Source organism: Dipteris shenzhenensis, chromosome 17 (assembly GCF_047967505.1).
Source record: "Dipteris shenzhenensis isolate YYH24624 ecotype China chromosome 17, Dip_SZ_1.0, whole genome shotgun sequence".
Classification (NCBI taxonomy): Eukaryota; Viridiplantae; Streptophyta; class Polypodiopsida; order Gleicheniales; family Dipteridaceae; genus Dipteris; species Dipteris shenzhenensis.
This window is the reverse complement of record NC_141612.1, coordinates 42488773-42508219: the sequence shown is the minus strand read 5'-3', so window position 1 is coordinate 42508219 and position 19447 is coordinate 42488773. Positions and strand designations below refer to the sequence as shown.

General features: G+C 46.5%; 1 protein-coding gene across 1 annotated transcript in view; it reads left to right on the top strand.

Moving 5' to 3' along the window:
• The window catches only part of RH1 (RNA helicase 1), a 116006-nt gene that overhangs the window by 86038 nt on the left and 10521 nt on the right, over positions 1-19447 (top strand). Inside the window, exon 8 of the mRNA XM_087388449.1 lies at positions 12579-12684. Within this exon, the coding sequence (XP_087244575.1) occupies positions 12579-12684 (106 nt within the window). The remainder of the gene's footprint in view (positions 1-12578; positions 12685-19447) is intronic.

Here is a 19447-nt window from a genome sequence, read left to right as displayed (position 1 = left end):
TACCTGCCTAGTCTATTATGAGATCCGTGGACGATACCATTGTCTCTTTCAGGACAGGCACGTTTTTGGGCCACTCTCTCTATTGATCCACTTTCATGAATAGGTTTGTGTTGGTTTCTATGTGATTGAGATGTGGCGACAAAGAGAGACCCTACTGAGACAGATCAGACAGCATGAGGTGACAATGCCACAAGAGACAGAGATAGATCGAACATAACAACATGTCATAGATTTCTATGCATTTGAGTCAGCCCCAAGACACAGTGGGGTGTTGATCTGAGGACAGATTGGATCAGTGGGAAGAGATGACACGGAGTTGTGGAGCCAGAGACACATAGACCACTCACTATTAGCAAGAAAAATACAATTAGAAATATGCAGCTTTACTATATTTCCGAGTTTTACATGGCATAGTTCCCAAACAGGGAGAAACACTTTGAATTTGGAAGATAAAGTACAGTCACATCACCCCATGATCTATCTCAGATTTACAATCAAAATCACCATCACCATCTCAATTTCAATCAAATCTCCACCATTGCAAGGATAGATGGAGATCGCGATCACAATCTACGCGAGAATTGTCTCGGCAAATCTCTTATAAGTCTGACATTGATTTCAGCTTTGAATGTGTCTGCCAGAAAATGTATTGTATGTAGAACTCCATACATTTGGATTGCTTTGAGAAGCTTGTTAGATCAGTAGATGTTGTCTCGGAGTCTGTACCTCAGTCATCAATTACAATCGTAGCCTTCTCACATTTAGTCTTGTTTTCGCTTAGCGGAGAAAGAAAGAAAGAAGGGAAGATATATTAATATCCTCGAGAGGCCTCACGGGTCTAAAAGAGGAACTCATACAAAGCATCGAAGGGCTGAAGGAAAGGGCGCGCTAGGGCCCTTGCTGAGTGCTATGCTAAGCTAAAGAGCTCAAGAGCACAAAACAATACTCAAAACAACAACTGAAAATTGGACCCTGAGACTTAGAAGACAAAACCTGGCACTGTGGTGGCTCTCCGGTGGGTAGGAAAGATATCTCGGATTTGCCTCTCGTTGTGGCGGAGGACGTGGTCTCCTCGACCTCTTTACATGATGGGCTATGTCAAGAGTGATGCCTTAGTCTCTGGTGGTCACCTGTGAGGAGAGCTGAGATAGGTCGGGACCTCGATCGTGCGTGCTTTGGTTTCTTTGTGTGTTGCGTGTGGTCTCGATGCCCCTCGCATGACAGCGTTGAGTTGTCGCTCCTTGTAATCCATGACATGTCGTTGTGCTCCGGTCTGCCACAACATCCTGTGGCGTGGTCATCTCCTTTTGCTCTTTGATTTGTCGCAATAGTGTCTCTTTGTGTCGTCGCATTAATCAGATAGAGCCCAATGCAGACCTGGTCTCCGAAGTGGATCAGCCATTAGAGTGGGCCAAACCTGTGTCCCTCCTGAAAGAGGCAGTGGTAACATCCTCGAATCTCATACTAGGCTGGGTAGAGACATAAGAAATGCTCCTCCCCCAACGTGCATAGCCTCCAGATCCGATGCTCTCTTTGGGTATGCTTGTGGATCTCTCTACCTCAGTCCTTAGCTAATGGGATGTGACTCGCATTTGTCCAATGGCAATCTGATGATTTGCCATAAGCAGTCGGTTCCCCATCAGATCATTCAAGCCAAGATTGGATCGTCCCCACTATAGCTTGAGCTCGAATTCCACGACATCACAAATCTATGGTGTGTTAGAGGGTACGTAGACTGCACTTCAAGATGCCGTAGACTGCCATGGTTAGCACTATCCTCGTCTATGGCCCTAGCAGCTGTGGATGACCAGAAGCGCTGGTATGCACGTGTCGGCAAGTGGTTCGAGAGATTAGGGCTCCACATGGATAGACTTCCTCCCTTCTAGTATAGCATTGATGCGCCATTGACAGGTGGTTCGAGAGATTAGGGCTCAAGTCAGTCCATCTGAATACCATGCCTAGCAAACCATGTGGATACACGTGCATACCATACTGTATTGACCCCGCTCTCTGCTAGCCGCCTGGATGACTCTAGTAACCGTCTTGGATGTTTAGTAGCTCCTCCTCATTACGATAGACAAAGGCTTGCTTCTTTCGGCATATTAATCGATGATACTCACACATCGTCTCTGATTTGCTAGGAAGATTATGCTCGGTTTCGAATCTGAGCTGACGCGGCGGAGAGCCTTGCACTCATCATTGTACCAGCTATTACAAGGAATGGTCCCAGGCGGTGGGGCACGAGTAGAGCGAGTAGTGTATGGAAAAGCGTGAGGGAAGCCTCGTGAAGTGAGCGAGTAACCAAAGCCGCACGGTTTCTCTAACAGTGGTATAAAGTCGATATATGTGAGAAGTGGATAGAGGCGGGCGGAGTATCTAGGTGAAAGACTATGGTCAACATGTATGTCATGGTAGGTGGTGTAAGTGATCGGTGGTATAGGTGGTTTTGCGAGACGGAGAATGGAGATGCGAAAGAAGAGGTATGTGTGATTGGCTCTAGGATGAGGTGATGCAACTATGAAATCAGTGATATGATAAGCAAAGGTAGGGGATCCCATGATGTAGTCGACAACGATGGATCCCCCTCCATGTGGGATGCAAGTAAAACCACCTAAAGAGGGCCATCTGCTGCGACCATTATAAATAATGAGATCATGCACCTTGCCTAGATCCAACAATGCATGCCCATAAGATGACGGGGCCCTGTCTATCAGTTGAGACTCACGTGATACGTGCATCCTCTAGGTTAATATCTGGTAATAGAATAGCATCATCTCTAAAATTGAGTGGCACCTGATGTACGTCTGTCCTTGCGTTGAATCCCCAACAAAAACTTCCCCGCAACTCGAGAAAGCTACAATGTCAAGATAGCGGGTTGCGTAAGGTGACGTCTCAATCTCCTCTCGGGCAACAAAGTGGAAAGTCTCGGGTGGAAAGTAGCACATTGCAATAAACAAATCCTTGCTGTCCATATGCTGGATCCGGACCCAGAGAAATCTGGAGTGTATATCTCTCCTCTCTACTGAGATTGCCCCAAAGAGGGACAACTTGTATAGTACTGCTACTACTCCTGAACCTCGTACCCCACCTTTATCCCTCGTCTCATCTCGTCTCTGAAGGCGGTCTCCCATGTGTACCCGCTAACCACACTGGTAATGGGCGCTCTAGACTTTGGTGCATATTTGTGTAAAAGACTATGTTGCGGCTTGTATAGGACTCAGAGAAATTCCCTGGTTGTGACCATAAGGTTCCATTACAATTCCAAATGGTATAGGACAGGGTCTTGGTGTCCTGAGTCTCATAGACCCTGCCTCCTTAGGTGGGAGGAGGGGCTAGTGTCTGACGGGGGACCTGTAAGGAGTTGTGCATCCCGCACCACTGCCCACTTCCCCTTCTTGCGGGCCAAATCCTGTTGCTGCATCAGTGCGTGTCTCTTCTCAACCTGTAGAGGTGTCAAATCCTTGTCCATGGAGATTGACGGATGGTCCTGTAGGACTGACCGATGTCGTAGCACTGCTAGACAGCCTGGGTATCATGGAATCATATGATGAGTGGCTGCTCTCTATTGGGGTCTCTCCTCACCCGCCAAGCCCTCTCAACCACGTGCTCTGCAACGACTAAGGTGGTAGCCACAAAGGTCGTCGCATCCTCCATTGGCGTAGCTACAGTACGCTGGATGCCACGTCCTCTGATGTTTAGAGCCTTATTGGCCCTCTGTTGCTGCTCCATGAGAGTGGCCGAGATGGTTGCCTTCGTAGGTTCCCTCTTGGCCACATCCACCCATCTGGATGTCTCCTCGATTACAGATTGCATGCTGGCAATCTGTGCCTCTACCACTGGTGTACTCCTTGGGGCTGTATGTAAGGTGGTGGCCTCCTCCCGTAGCTTGTTTGAGCCCCTGAATGAGCTGAGCCTACTCCTGTATAATACGGGGCTGCTCCTATATGACACGAGCTTGCTCCTGGGTGAAGCAAGCCTGCTCCCGTGCGAAGCGTGTAAACTCCACCATGAGAAGACATCTGGTGGGTCGGCTCGTGGGAACTTGGGTCCTTGAGGGATCTAGAACTGAAAAAGCTGTGGTATGAATGTAGGAGGGTGGGGCTGAATGGTAGGTGGTGAGAGAGTAAGCTAGTTGACGTATGAGGATAACTGAAGCAGAGGTGAGATGACTCCAGTCGGAGCCAGGAGGGATGGTTGATTGAGAGGTAGGAGCGAGAGAAAGGATGAGGAATAAATTGGGCCTGCACGTGTCACCCTCGACGAAGGCAACATGAGTGATGTATCCGGAGACGAGTCCGGACTACCAGCGGATGCTACTGATGTAGATGTAGATCTTCTCGTGGATGCTGCTGATGTAGACCCTGCTGATATAGTTGAGGTAGGTGCTGTTGATGTGGAATTCTTGTGGATTGCTATGCTATCGACTTCGAGCTCGATGCGATAAAGGTGTTTGTTGACATGGTTAAGCTTCAGTTGCTTCTAGTGAACCTTGTCATCCTTCTTGTGTCTCTCGTTTTCATTCTCTCTCTCTCTCTCTCTCTCTCTCTCTCTCTCTCTCTCTCCTTTTCCCATTTTGAATTAGTGTTGGCTCAACTTTTTTCCTGTTTTGCAGGGGTCATCTAGGTTGGATGCAACCCATGTTGATAGCCCTGCAAAACAGCCCCTCCCCAGAAATGTGTGCAGAAACGATTGCCATTCGAGTGCTCTCTCAGGATTGTAGTTCCGGTCCATGTGAGAGGAATTGGATTACTTGGGCACTCTTCCATACAAAGAAGAGAAATAGGTTGAGTATCCTCAGCTAGAGCGGATGGTATTTTGTCATTGCAATGTCTAGCTCCTTGATAGGAATGCCAAGCATCCGGAGAGCCTTCTCAAGTGAATGTGAACACAATCAACATTGGGAAGGTGAAGTTCGTCCGAGAGATTCCACAGGATGAGCACGATATGTACTCCTTACCTTATGAGGAGATGATAGCATTGACCCGTACCACTTGCTCTTCCACCTGCTCTCGGCAGAGATCAAGGGGGGATCCATCGCTTCCACTTTAGCAGGGCCAGAGGAGCAGGATCCTCTCCTATCTTCATCTGAGGCTGACACTCAGCAGTTCGAGGAGACAAATGACGCCATGGATTCCGATGATGCTGAGAAGTGATTCTTGGAGCATGCATGATGCTTTCCTTCTTCTTGGCACGGATGCCTTCAACAGAGACGCATTTGGAGCGATTAGGGACTTCTATGCTGCTTGGATTCTTCCTAATCATCAGTTCCTATTGAAGTAGCATTAAGCGCAGAGAATAGTCTCTTGTACTTGCTGTTCATGGCTTTCTGAGTGGGGGGAGACAATGGTAGCGTAGTGGGCAGTTGCTCCGGGTTGCCACCGCAGTTGGCCCTTTGCTCCTTTTGGGGTCGGACTCTTCTCGGGGGGTTGGTGTTTGGAGGGTTGGAGGTGGATGGAGCTTCAGGTCTACCCTCCCATAGAACTTTTTTATCTGGGGCCGGCAAGGGTGCACCTGAAGGAGCAGGACTGGGTTCACACAGTGGGATTACCGCGCAGTTCTACCACCACATGGATCATGGATCATGTTTTCTATTGACTTTTATGAGGCTTCAGCCTAGACCATAGACTACTTGTCATTTATGATCAATCATCTATAGTACTTGATGTAGCGTGTGCGGCTTTGCCGAACTTTGAATTCTCTGATGTTATAAGTTGTGAAATTTGAAGATCTTTGTACTCTTCTCATTAATGATATATTGATGACATATGTAATATAATAAAGAAAAATATAATATATACTTCATTAACCTTAGAAACGGAAACTCCACTTCCACTGTTTCTTTCAGTGGCTGAAACTTTGAAACACTGTTTCCCGCCGTGCTGCATTTCCCTGTTTTCGTAACTCTTGGTAACTATGCTCAAAGAGTCAAGGAGTGAACTAGGCCGCTTAGCTCGATTATATTATGGCACACATCTATGTTCTAGTACTTATAGCAAAGTAGCCTTCATTTACATCAGTTGAAGATTGAGAGTCTTTAGGTTTAGATTTGAAATCTCTAATTAAAGCTCATCCATCTCAGTAGACCCCCTATTTCTTGGTTTCGCACTTTAGTGAGTTCAATATTCCTTTGTTTGAGCTGAGTCGGAGTGATCTCCTAAGATATCCATAACATATACCCTTTCAGCTTGTTTGCAGAGAGAGAGAGAGAGAGAGAGAAAGAAAGAAAGAAAGAGAGAAAGAGAGAGAGAGAGAGAGAGAGAGATTAATGTCTTCAGGAGGCCTCGTGGGCCTATGGGACAAAGTACACCAAGAGGAAAAAACTCATACAAGCCTTGATGGGCTGAAGCAAAGGGCGCACTAAGACCCTTGCTGAGTGCCATGCTAAGCTAAAGAGAGAGAGAGAGAGAGAGAGAGAGAGAGAGAGAGAGAGAGTTTATTAAAAGGTCGAGCCTCTAATCAACACCCATGAGGAATACATAAAAGAGCCGTAATCGTAACGATACCCCTACACAAAAAGAAATCCTTGCTCTCATGGAGAGGATGAGGGTTGGAAACTGGTGGAGATGTCAAGCCTAAGGGGGGGGTTGGCAATGTATGACATTGTGGTGGCATGAAGCCTGCAATAAGGCACTGATAGTTGTCAGTAGGTATAGTTCATGTGGTCTCCTAGCGTCGAATAAGTGCCATTGTCACCCCCGTCGGCTGTGCCCTTGATCTAGTAAGCATGGATGGAAGGTCCCCTAGTTTGATCTGTGTCCTAACCCACTGGTGAGTTCGCCGTGTCTCTTGCTCTGGTCCTCGGACACGACGTCTTCCTAGGCCCATTGGTCAGTTCTGTCTAGTCGGAAGAACTCAGCGATCATGCTCTGGGTGGAGTCTAGTTGCACGCCCTTGTCTTGCCTATGTGTCCTCAGCAAATGCTCCTTGTGTGAGACGGCCTCATGGTTGAAAGCCACCAGGCATCTCTGATCTACATAGGACCCAAGAAGCTAGAAAGGGGTCCAAAACCATCCTTGAAGAGGTAGTGATATGGATATCTGATCTCATATTATAAATGGCATCAAAAAGTGAATTGCTCCTCTGACTCAACTCTCCTGATGGTCCCATAAAGTACAGATGCGACCCTCTCTTCGTATGCTCTCTGCTTGCCCACTCTCAATGCAGAGTCGGTGTGGTGAAATGCGGAACTGCTCGATCGATATCCTCAAGGACTAGGGGAGATGGATCCGTGTGTATCCGGGTGGATCAATATAGCCCCTTCTAAGATTTGCAAGAAATGGTCTCTGTAAAAGTTGACCTTCAGAGGAAGCTTGCGGGGTGCCAAGTAGGTCCGGAATGTGTGTAGCTCTAAGAGATTCTGTCAGATAACTTGGTTCACCTCATGATACAAGCGAGCGAGCGAGCGAGCGAGAGAGAGAGAGAGAGAGAGAGAGAGAGAGAGAGAGAGAGAGAGAGAGAGATTTTATTAGAGTCTTCGGAAGACTGATGGGTCTATGAGACTGAAAGAAAACCTAATACAAATCATAGTAAGGGTGGAGCTACTGAAACGAGCATCATCACCCGTGCTGAACCCTAAGTCTGATCATACATAATCAAATACATCTGGATGTAACAATGAAAAGAAAAGGACTAGAGCGGAGCGGAATCCTCCGTATGTCATGTCGCCCTGGCTGGTGCATAGCCGGTGATGGGATGCTGGCGCTCGTCAAGGGGTGCCGTGCGTCTCGGTCTCCTGGACGAGGCTCAACACAAGACAAGAGCCACCGTGACTCCCGTGGGACGTATCCCGGGTCTAAACAATGACGGGAGGTCCCCCATAGTGATCTGTGTCCCCTCGATGTCTCGTGTGTCGTGCTGCGATCGTCGGGTCGGGGTCTCTGTCACATTTGCGGCTAGAGACTGGACGATCAATGTCACTCGATGGGAAGAACTGTGTGATCCTGCTTTGAGAGGCGTCTGATGATGTGGCCAAGCCACGTCGCCTGAGTAAGTACTCTCTGTGACGGACCCCCTCATGAATGAAGGCCGCGAGACATCTCTGATCTGGGTAGGCGAGGAATCTGGAAAGGAGCCCGGAGCCGTCTCTGAAGAGGCAGTGGTAGCGACCTCGGATGTCGTAGTACACTGGGCACCTTAAAATAAAATGCTCCTTCGACTCAACCTCTTGACAGTCGCACAATATGCATAAGCGATGCTCCCTAGGAATCCCCTCTGCTCTGCCGCTCTCTATGCGGAGGCGGTGTGATGATACCCGAAACTGTCTGATGGAGATCCGTAGTGAGTGAGGCATATGAAGCTCAGTGTACCCCGCTGGTGTGATGAATCCCTCCTTCGAAATACGAAGACAGTAATCTCTGTAGAAACTCAGCTTCACTGGAAGCTCCCTCGGCTCCAACAAGGTCCTTAAGGTGTGTAGCTACAGGAGATCCTCTCGAATGACCTCGTTGGTGTGTGGCCCCATCGGGATGGTGGGTGGGAGTACCGGAGGGGCATCTAAACTGTACTGAAAAGGAGGTATCCTATCGATGTGGAACACTAGTCTCACAAACCATCTGTGAGTCCGTGCATACTAGCATCGCTCGTCTCCCTCTGCTGCCAACCTCATGGTGGAATCGAGAGCCAATCATGGCAACCTGCAACCTTTGTCTCCCTGATATGCAGTCCCCATATGATCTAACCCGGTGTAGATATGTGATGGTCTGAATGGCTGCATCTAGCTGGAGTGGAGAAGCACCAAACTCGGCCTGAATGATGTGATGTGGTACAGACGGTTTCCCCCGGATCATCCGTGAGAGCATGAGGATCTGCAAGCGCTCCACCCGTGTCCACTCTATCTCTGACATGTCAGGCCCCCAACAAGGGCTGCCATACATATCGGCTGGTCGGACCAAGGAGTCGAAGAGAAGAGCCTTGGTCCGAGGGTCCTGGAAGTGGGAGTGAAAGCATTGTCTCTCTAGTCGAGCCAGTGAGGCGTATCCCCTGCTCAGTCTGGCCTACATCGCTGGTCTCATCGTGAAGATCGGGCCGGAGAAGATGACTCCCAAGTAAGTGTATGAGGATACGATCTCAACTGGTGACCCACCGAAAGTTAAAGTAACCTGCTTCCGTTGCATGTTTGCTCGAGAGGTGTTAAAGATCATGACCTTGGTCTTGCCAAGGTTGACCTCCAAATCATGGGATAAACAAAAAGCCTGCAGTGCATCTAGGTGTCGCTGGAGCCCCTCGGGTGTGGATGACAAGAGTGCCACATCATCTGCATAAAGAAGAATCCTGATGATGATCTTGGCAAGTGAGCAACCGGTCCCTCTGAACGCCCCCATGAAAGTCTCAAGCTCATCGATGTAGAGGCCAAATAGGGTCGGTGATAAGGGACAACCCTGTTTGACCCCTATGGTACTCAGGATCTCATCTGTCCAACTTGCGCATATCCGAACTCGGCCTGAGACTCTCTTGTACAGTGCCATGACTGCCCAGATGATCTCCTCATCAAATCCCAATGTCTGTAGGCGTGTGATGAGACGAGCTCGAGGTACTATGTCAAAGGCTTTGCGGAAATCCACAAAGCAACAATATACCCTCTCCTTCCGTGATCTGGTCTCCTCAATGACACTCGTGAGTGTGAGTATGTGATCCATAGTCCCATGGTCTCGCCTGAAACCGGCCTGACCCTTTGCTCTGAGCCCTCTCATCTCCGCGAACAGGCTGACCGATGCATCCAATACAACTGCATAGATCTTGGACATCGCATGTCCAATCATGATAGTCCTGTAGTCACTCGGGTCCATGGGATCCCCTGCCTTGTGGATGGGGGTGATGGTGTTGAGTGTCCAGGTGCGGGAGAAGCCAAGGCAAACATCGTCATTGAATAGCTTTGCTAGGATTAGGGCTAACGTGTCGATCCCATATGCGATAAACTTAGTGCATAGCCCCTCGTGATCCTTAGCTCGGCCATTGTGCAGTTTCAATGTCGTGTCCTTGACTCCCTCTCTGGTGAACAACGTGCAAGTGGTGGGGCGAGGTGTGTGTATGAGATCTGGAGTGGGCTGGTGTGGGACATCATAAAGATGGTGTGCATACGTGTGCCAGACTCTCGTGTTGGTGAGGGGTGACGGGACTTACGCTCAAGGAATCTCCGCCAAAAATCCTTAGAGTTGCTGCTGTACAAGATGTGCAGCAGCTCCTCCTCATTTCGACGAAGAAATGCCTGCTTCTTCCGACGTACGAGACGTCGGTACTTGCGTACCATGTCTGGTGTGTTCGGGAGGTGACATCTGGTTTCAAGACGGAGCTATCAGCGATAAGCCTTGCAGGCGCTGGCATAGATCAATATGTGTGATCCGCTGTGGTCTCCTGTAACTGGCCTCCAAACAGTCAGAGGGCAGTGAAACCAATCTTTAGACCACTTTTGCATTTAATTGCAGCTCACATAGGATTTATGACAGCCATTATCCATTGCATCACCATTGTTAAACATTTACCCGTTTGATAATAAAAGAAATAACTGAACTTGATGCAGGCTAGAATGCCCCTACTCAGCAAAGCATACAGAAGTGCACATGATTGGCCCCAAATCGTGTGGCGCCCCTTTCGGTATTTCTTTATATTTCACAGTGAATCTTTTACAAGTTGCATCTGGGAGACCTTCCCTGCAACACTGAAACCGCAGTTTGATTCACTAAGCCTTCAAAAGGCTTTCAGACATCCAATACCATCACATAAGTGCACTTAATCCATAGGCATATACCAAAGGAATTCTTGTCTCTGAGTGCATTCCAATAGCTGTCCAGATGCATAAACACTCTGCACCCCAGCTGCACTCATTGAGTGGCATCCATAGGGAACCAATAGTTCTCACCAAAGCATCAAGAGAGAAAAACCTTCATAGTACCCAATCACAAAGTGACCATTGTGACATGAGCACTAAAAGCTTGAACCAAATCTTCAAACATGAAAAGGATGCTATAGCCAATGTCCATTTGCATTCTCAGCCAGAGAGAACTGCCGGAAAGTGCCCGAAAACTGAGAAAAACCAGTCGACCAGCAAGAAGGAATGCTCCAAATGCAGCAAAAAGTAGGCGCCTAGGAAGAGGAAGGGTCCAGAAGGCCCAGAGAGCGGAGAGATGCCAAAAAGTGCTGCTCAGAAAGGTTGACCAGCAGGAAAAGTGCTTGGAGCAGCCAAATCTACAAAACACTTTCAAGAAAAGGGCATCAGCGCGTAGGGGAGGCAGAGGGGAAGCCATTGGGACAAACGAAGATCGCGGAATCCAAGCGGGTGAGGAGCTATGGAAAAATTCTTCACTCAGCTGTGTGAGGATTGCAAAAGCATGAAGAAATTCCAGTTCTTGGAAGAGAAACCTCTAAAACACTAGAAAAAACCAAACCCATCTAGAGAAGTCAAAAACCACCTCTTGAATGCTCTAGAGTGGCCTAGAGTGGTTTTGGGAGAGGCCAAACCACCTGGCCATCTAGGGTGGCCACTGAAGTTGCCACATGGCAAGGTGACCCTGCCATGTCATCATTTCCATCAAACCACTCTTTTATTCCTTTGAATGCCTTTGGGCCTAGGATTAATTACACTTATGTGCTAGGTACCATGCTATATTTAAATTCACATTATTAAGGCCACACTTGGACTTTTAAAGCCAAATTTGTCACAGTCTCGTAGCACATTGAAGTACTTAGAGTTTCACGCCCGCATGACATCTCCTAGCCGTGGCCCTATGTTAGACATGTGCCGCTATCACACCTATCGGTTGTGCCTCTGGTGTAGGGAACATGGAGGAAAGATCTCCAAGTTGGATTGATGCATCAAACACACTGACAAGTTTGTCGTATCGCTCACTCCATGCCTTAGCTACATGTATCGGTTGTGCCTTCAGTGTAGGGCACATGGAGGAAAGATTCCCAAGTTGGATCGATGCATCAAACACACCGACAAGTTTGTCGTATCGCTCACTCCACGCCTCAGCTACTCCATTTCCGTAGGGCTTGTTGGTCTGTGCTATTCAATAGGAAAAACTCGATGATCTTACTCTGTCTGGGGTTTGCTTGAGCACCCTGCTCATGTGTGCTGGTCTTTGTGTCGTTGGGCCTCCTGAATGAAAGTAGTCAAACATTTTCTAATCTGGGTGTTACAAGAGGCTAGAGAAGTGTCTGAAAGCAATGGTAAGGACCTCAGATCTCATAGTACACAGGGCATTTGAAAGAAAAGTTCTCTTTTGACTTAATCTCTTGTAGATGCTAAGCTTCATAGGAAGCTTGCTAGAGGATAACTAGGTCTTGAATGTGTAGCTGTATGAGATCCTTTGGATAACCTGGTTAGCCTCGTGGTAGGTCAGCAAAAGAGAGGGCGTAGAGTTGGATAGAATCTTTTTATAATATTTTCAAAAGTCCTCTTTAAGATCTCCTTGCATCTTGCTTTAGTCGCAAGAAAGTTTGTATTAGAGTGAGAGTGAATTTTTTCTCATGTGAATGTTGTTGTACTGAAATCTTCCAATGTTAATCATTCTATGCATTGTCAATTTGCTAGCTGCTTCAAATCCAATGACTCATAAGATTTTATTTTTTGTTGTTTAAAGGTGAGACACTTCAAGGAGCTCTTACAAAAGGCAGACAATAGTAAATGCAAAAAATTCAACATACCAGCTTCAAACCTTGAAGAGTTATATCCTTCTTACCTTGAAGGTGATGTGCCCTAACTCCAATTGTGAAACTGTCTGAGTTCAAAGGCAAAACTGGTATTCTTCTAGGGTGAAGTAGGATGTGACATGAGGTATTGTTTGCTTCTATGGGAAATTAGTCCAAAATGTGTGTAGCTGTAGTAGATCTTCACGGATAACCTGGTTGACCTCCTGTGATAGGAGGGGAGAGAACGGAGCATCCATGCTGTACTGGAATGGAGGTAGTCTGTTCATGTGGAGCCCTAGTCCCTCAAACCATCTCTCTGTGCATGCATACGAGCACCTCTGATCCCCCCTTGTTGCAAGTGCCATACAAGAGGACAGTGCTAGCCATGGTATCCTGCTACACCCAGAGGTATAATCCCCATACTCCTTGACTCACAGATACGTGATGACCTGAAATGCAGCATCTAGCTGTAATGGGGGTGACCCAAACTCCGCCCGAATGATCTGGTGAGGAATGGATGGCTTATCACTGATCATCCGTGATAACATGAGAACCTGTAGCCGCTCCACACTAGCCTACTTTGTATCCGATAAGTCTGGCCCCCAGCATGGATTGCCATACATCCCTGTTGGGCGAACCAGGGAGTCAAAAAGCAACCCTTTGGTCCGTGGATCCTGAAAGTGAGAGCGGAAGCATTGCCTCTCTAGTCTAGCCAATGAAGCATATCCTTTGCTCAAGCGTGCATGCATCGCGGGTCTCATAGTGAAGATGGGTCCGAAAAAGACGACCCCAAGATAAGTGTATGATGAAACTACCTCAACAGGGGACCCATCAAATGCGAACTACTCCTGGCGCATGATGGCTCGAGATGTATTGAAGATCATAACCTTGGTTTTACCCAAGTTGACCTTCAAATTATGAGACTCACAAAAGGACTGTAGTGCGTCAAGGTGTCTTTGGAGCCCCTCTGCTGAGGAGGACAAGAGAGCCATGTCATCTGTGTAAAGCAATATCCGGATCAGCGTGGCCGTGAGAGAGCAACCTACCCCCCGGTGTCTGCATCACTGTCTCAAGCTCGTCAATGTAGAGCCAAACAAGGTGGGTGATAATGTACACCCTTGTTTGATCGCGATAGTGCTCATGATCTCGTGTGTCCATCCAAATTCTATCCAGACTCTGCCTGAAACTCGCTCATAAAGTGCCATGATAGCCCAAATGATCTCGTGTTGGTAACCCAAATCCTATAGGTGTCGTATGAGGCAGGCTCTTGGAACCGTGTCAAATGCCTTGCGGAAATCCACAAAGCAACAGTAAACCATCTGCTTCCGTGCCCTTGCCTCCTCGATGATACATCTGAGCTCGAGAATGTGGTCCATGGTCCCATGATCACGCCTGAGACCGGCCTGTCCTGCTGCTCTAAGTCCTCGACACTCCGCAAATCTGCTGACCTCAGAATCAAGTACTGATGCATAAATCTTGGATATGATATGTCCAATCATAATGGTCCTGTAGTTCTCCTGGCTCATGGGATCCCCTACCTTGTGAATGGGTGAGATAGTACTAATGGTCCAGGTGCGTGGAAACCCCAAGCAAACAACTTCATTAAATAGCTTTGCTAAGATCGGCGGGGCTAGGAGGTTAATCCCATATGCAATGAACTCAGTGCATAGTCCCTAATGATCCTTCGCTCGGCCATTATGAAGTTTCATTACGGCATCCTTTACCCCCCCCCTAGTGAAGAGGGTGCTGTGGGGCGTGGCATATGTGATAGGTTAGGGACTGGCTGATTTGGGATATCATAGAGTGTGCATGCATAATTAAACCACACTTGAGTGTCAGTGAGTCGTGAGGGGGACCGTCCCTCTAGAAATCTCTGCAAAAGTCCTTAGAGTTGTTATTGAATAGAATGTTCAGTAGCTCCTCATTCCGGCGAACAAAGTCAAGTTTCTTACTGCGTACCGGTCAACGGTACTCGCGTAGCGTCCCTAGTTTGCTTGGAAGACTGTTTTTGGTTTCGAATATGAGCTGACGGCGTAAAGACTTACACTCATCATCGTACCAGCTATTACAGGGTACGGTCCCAGGTGGTGGTGGGTGGATGGAGTGGGTGGTGTGGGGGAAGGCATGAAGAGCAGCCTTGTGTAGTGAACGGGTGATTAGGGCAGCACGATCCTCTAATAGGGGTATAAAGTCAATGTATGCAAGAAGTATGTACAGACGGCCAGAGTAAGTAGGTGAGTGATCGCGATCAAAGTGTATATCATGGTAGGTGGAGTAAGAACTCAACGAGGTAGAAAGTGCTGTGCGGCGGGGGGTAGAAATACTAAAGAAAAGATAGGTATGATCAGCCCTTGGAGAGAGAGGTGCTACAGTAAAGTCAGTGATGCGAGATGTGAAGGCAGGGGATCCCATGATGTAGTCCATAACACTGAAGCCTCCCCCATGTGGAAAGCACGTGAAGCCACCCGATGCGGGCCATCTGTCAAGACCATTATAAATAATGAGATAAAACTCTTCGAGCTCAGAGGATGGGAGTTGGTGGGGCATCAACCTTGAGAAGGGGGTGTCACTGTGTGAGGCTGCTATGGGCATAAAACTTGTGATGGAATGCTGGTGCGGCTGTCGACATGTGTGGTTCGCTGTGGTCTCTTGGCTATGGCCCTGCGAGACAAACAAGTGCCAGTGTCACTTTTGTCAGTCGTCACAGTTTGTTGTCTAACCAAGAAGCCTATGTCGTCTTGTGGTGTAGGAGCCATACGGTCTCATGTGGTAGAGATACGTGATAACATGAAGCGTTGCATCGAGCTATAGTGGGATGCTGTGAAATCAGCCAGGACTATTTGATGTGGGACTGAAGGCTTATTGCGAATCATCTAGGAAAGCATAAGAAATGAACCCTCTCAACTTGAGCCCAATCTGTCTCTGATAGGCCTGGCTCCCAACAAGGGCTGCCGTACATACATGACTTACTATACAATGTATGATGAACACTTTAATGAATATAGAACTATATAATAAGACAATCTACATTTAATACTTTCACAAGGAGACTCTCTTGGAGATGAGAACCACCACTATATGTTTCAAGGTTGTTCTTTGAATTCATCGATGCTATCTTGATCTCTTCTCCCTCCTACAAAGAGAGTTGATTATATTACTTTATTTATGTCTTTCAAATTTGAAACTTTATGCACTTTACATTTGGAAGCCTTCGTCAAGTAGATATTTTAACCATGAGTCTTAAACCCAAAAGAACTAAATTATGAGGCCTCCTATCTAAAATGCTGAACAAATATGATATGAAACATATTTACTTATTTACATAATTATAATCTTTGAAACCATTTAATAAGCTTGCTAAATAATGTTTTTATAAACATACTTCAATTTAATAATTTAAAACATTATAACAAAATAAATTTAAAACATTATAATAAATAATGAAATTTTCAATAATCCAGATTTGTAAAAAATATAGATTGTAATAACACATAAACATTATAAATTAAAGAAAAATAATAATTTTTAAAATAAAGGAAAGAGAGCTCATATTAAATAAAACAGAAATGTCATTACATCAGTTTGGAGAGAAATGTCATTACATCCTGTGAGAGAAAATATTACAAACTTGTTATGTAGTCGTTACTAGTTGAGATAGCTTGTGTGCTTGTCCTAGACCTTGGTATGGTGTTCCTAAATTTATAACCTTCTCTGATGTGTGTGTAGGCTCTACATCTTAGGAGTACGAGCTGCTCGTTTTCTACATCCCCTATGGCAGATTTTGCATGTTCTTTCCTCTCTGGGGATCCTGGGTCTTGCCCATCTACCCTTCTCTACCTCAAGATCATGTGAACTAGTTCTGATTTTGCAGATTAGATGGATTTTAAATGTCTTCTCCAAGGTATTTTCGCATTCCATAGCTGTCCATTGAGTTAATTTCCTGTTGATAGAACCACATTTTTGTCCCTGGGTTTTGCCATGGTTTTTGTAGCATTTTCTGTGTCACAATCTCCCTTGTTTCACATGCATCTTCCGATATATCAGAGGGTGTTACAACCTCATGATTCCATCCACTTCATTCCCTCTCTGTGCCAACCTATGGTTTGAATAGCTTCCATCGCCTTGTGTGGTATCCTACTAGCGTCTTTCCTCTCAACTTTGTTGAGGTAAACCATGAATTGTGCTTCCCCTTCTAGAGGTGTCATACCTGTTTTAGCGAGTAGGATATCTTGGAGAGCCCAAGTGCCCAAGTGGATCCATTGATGCGCTTTTTTGCATTTATTGTGGAAGCTATATTGAGCCTTCAAACCTCCCAGAATCCTCATTTCCACAATGCATTCTATTTGTAGTTGTCTGGAAGAGAGAGAAGTAGAAGTAGAATTTATTAGCGTCCTCGGGGGGCCAAAAAATGACCCATGGGACCCGTCTCGATGCAATGTAAAAAGAGTCTCCTCAAGGAGAGGGGTCAGGAGTCTATGAGTTCCTGACGACAGGTAAAAAGACGAGTGACAAAAGATCCCAATGCTGCCGGAGAGGCAGTGAAGAGAACTGATGTCAACTGAGCGGAGTCCCCCAATATCTGCTGGTAGTCCTCCCTGATATGTGCATATCGGGGGCACTGTAGAGCTACATGTGCCTCCGTCTCATTTGTCTGCATGTCACAAAGGGTACAGACTCTAGCATGTCTGGGCTGGTGTATCCAAGCTCCCTGCTCAATGGCAAATGTATGAGATCTGGTACGGAACCTGGCGATGTTTCTGCGATATAGAAGGGGGATAGGATAGGTGTGCTAATATAAGACTGAGCATGAGTCTCTATGGACATGTATGTAGACCAACATGTGGGATTTATGTTGTCTTGGTAGTATTCCAGCTTTACTCTCTTTTCACTTGTCAACCAGTGATTCCGCAAAGTGCTCAGTAAAGACAGTTGAAACTCTTGCATGTTGACCTTTGCAGGTGGCATGGTCAAATATGCTTCCACTTTCCATCAGCTGAACCATTTTCTTATGTCGGTTGCCCATCCTGTGCAGATGACCTTACTTTTGTAGTTCTTTTGAAGCTTTGTGCTGGCATTCCATGCTCTATGAGGCAGCCTATCAGGTTGCATTTGCTGCTCCTCTATTAGGTATTGCATAACTCTGATCAATGCATGAAATTCAATCGGTCTCCTTCCCGTTTCCAACAGAAGTATTGAGTATGGAGTAGTGGGTTTGACTCCAAGGCCTTAAGAAAGCTTTTTGCATTTTCTCAATATCATACCATGTAGAGGCTGAAATGCTGCCTCCCCATACTTCCACTCCATATAATACTGTCTGCACTACATATGCATCAAACAATACATTTCGAATTTTCCAGTTCCTAGTGTCGGTGTGCCTGCAATCATTCTCAAGCTGGTAGTACTTCCCCCAACCAGTGTCCATCCTTCTATGTATACATTGCCACCATCTGTGATCTGCCGGGATACCCCTAAGTACTTGAAGGTGCTGACATACTCAATGATCTGTCCATCAAAGGTGATCTCAGGGGGATGTTCTGGCTGATTGGTACAGACTGCCATCATCTTTGTTTTTCCGACATTTATTTGCAGCCCGCTTTCCGTACAAAAAGTCTTAAGCACTTGTAAAAGTTTGTGCATAGAATCCGGATCGTATGCAAAAAGAACGACATCATTTGCGTATAACAACAATAGCACTGTCCAAAGCCCCAATTGCGGTTCTTGCAACCCTTTCTCTACTGCAAATTCATTGATGAGTTCCTCCAGTTGGTCAATGCGTATTCTGAACAAGGTAGGCGATAGAGGGCAGCCTTGCTTCACTCCCATATTGCTCTCAAATACATCAGACATACCTTGTGTTTGTTTGAGTCGGCATAATACCTTTTCATAGATGCGAGAGATGCCCACCCTTAAGGCCAAAGGGACTCCTATTTCTTGCATTCTCTTCCATAATCCTCCTCTTGGAACTGTGTCAAATGCTTTCTTGAAATCCACAAAACAACAAAATAGAGTGCGTCCTCATCCATGAGGACCCTTAAGGTAATAAGGTGGTCGGCTGTCCTGTGCTCCTTGCGAAAGCCTGCCTGTTCGGTGGCTCTTTTCTGTGCCTCTTCTGCCCATGAGCTGATTTTCATTTCAAGCACTGTACTAAAGAGCTTGGCCAATGTAGAGCTGATCATTATAGTTCTGTAATTTGTGACTGAATTTTTGTCTCCACCTTTGTGTAAAGGTTGGACCCAATTTTCTTGCCATTCCTGAGGGAAACCATGGTGTAGAGCATGTGTTAGGATGTGTGAGAGCCATGTTCTTGCTCGGTCTCCTGTCCATTTCACAAATTCCGCCTGTATCTTCATGTGATTTGATGCTTTGCCATTAGCCATTTTCTTTAGTCCAACTCAATGTCTTCGAAGGTGAAAGGACTAGTGCATGTGACCGATAGATCCTCCTTCCCCATTTCAGTAGCAAGTGCATGATTGTACAACTTGGTAACATAATTAAGCATGGTTGCATCTGATATATCCCCTATGACCTGTTTCCGTCTGCCTTTCACTTGTTTCCAGCCCTTTCTTGGATTTTTGATGAAAGTGACCAAATCAGATTTCTCTCTTTCCAAAATATATTTTCTTTTCTTTTTCCTTGTGAGGGCATTGTATGTCTTCTCCAGTTGTTTACGCCTATCTGTATCCAGTATGTATTTGACAGAGAGAGAGAGAGAGAGAGAGAGAGAGAGAGAGAGAGAGAGAGAGAGAGAGAGGTGCATGGACCGTATCTGACATGTGCTCTAGTCACACAAGACTAGCTCAAGAAGCCTTGGAAGGCTTGG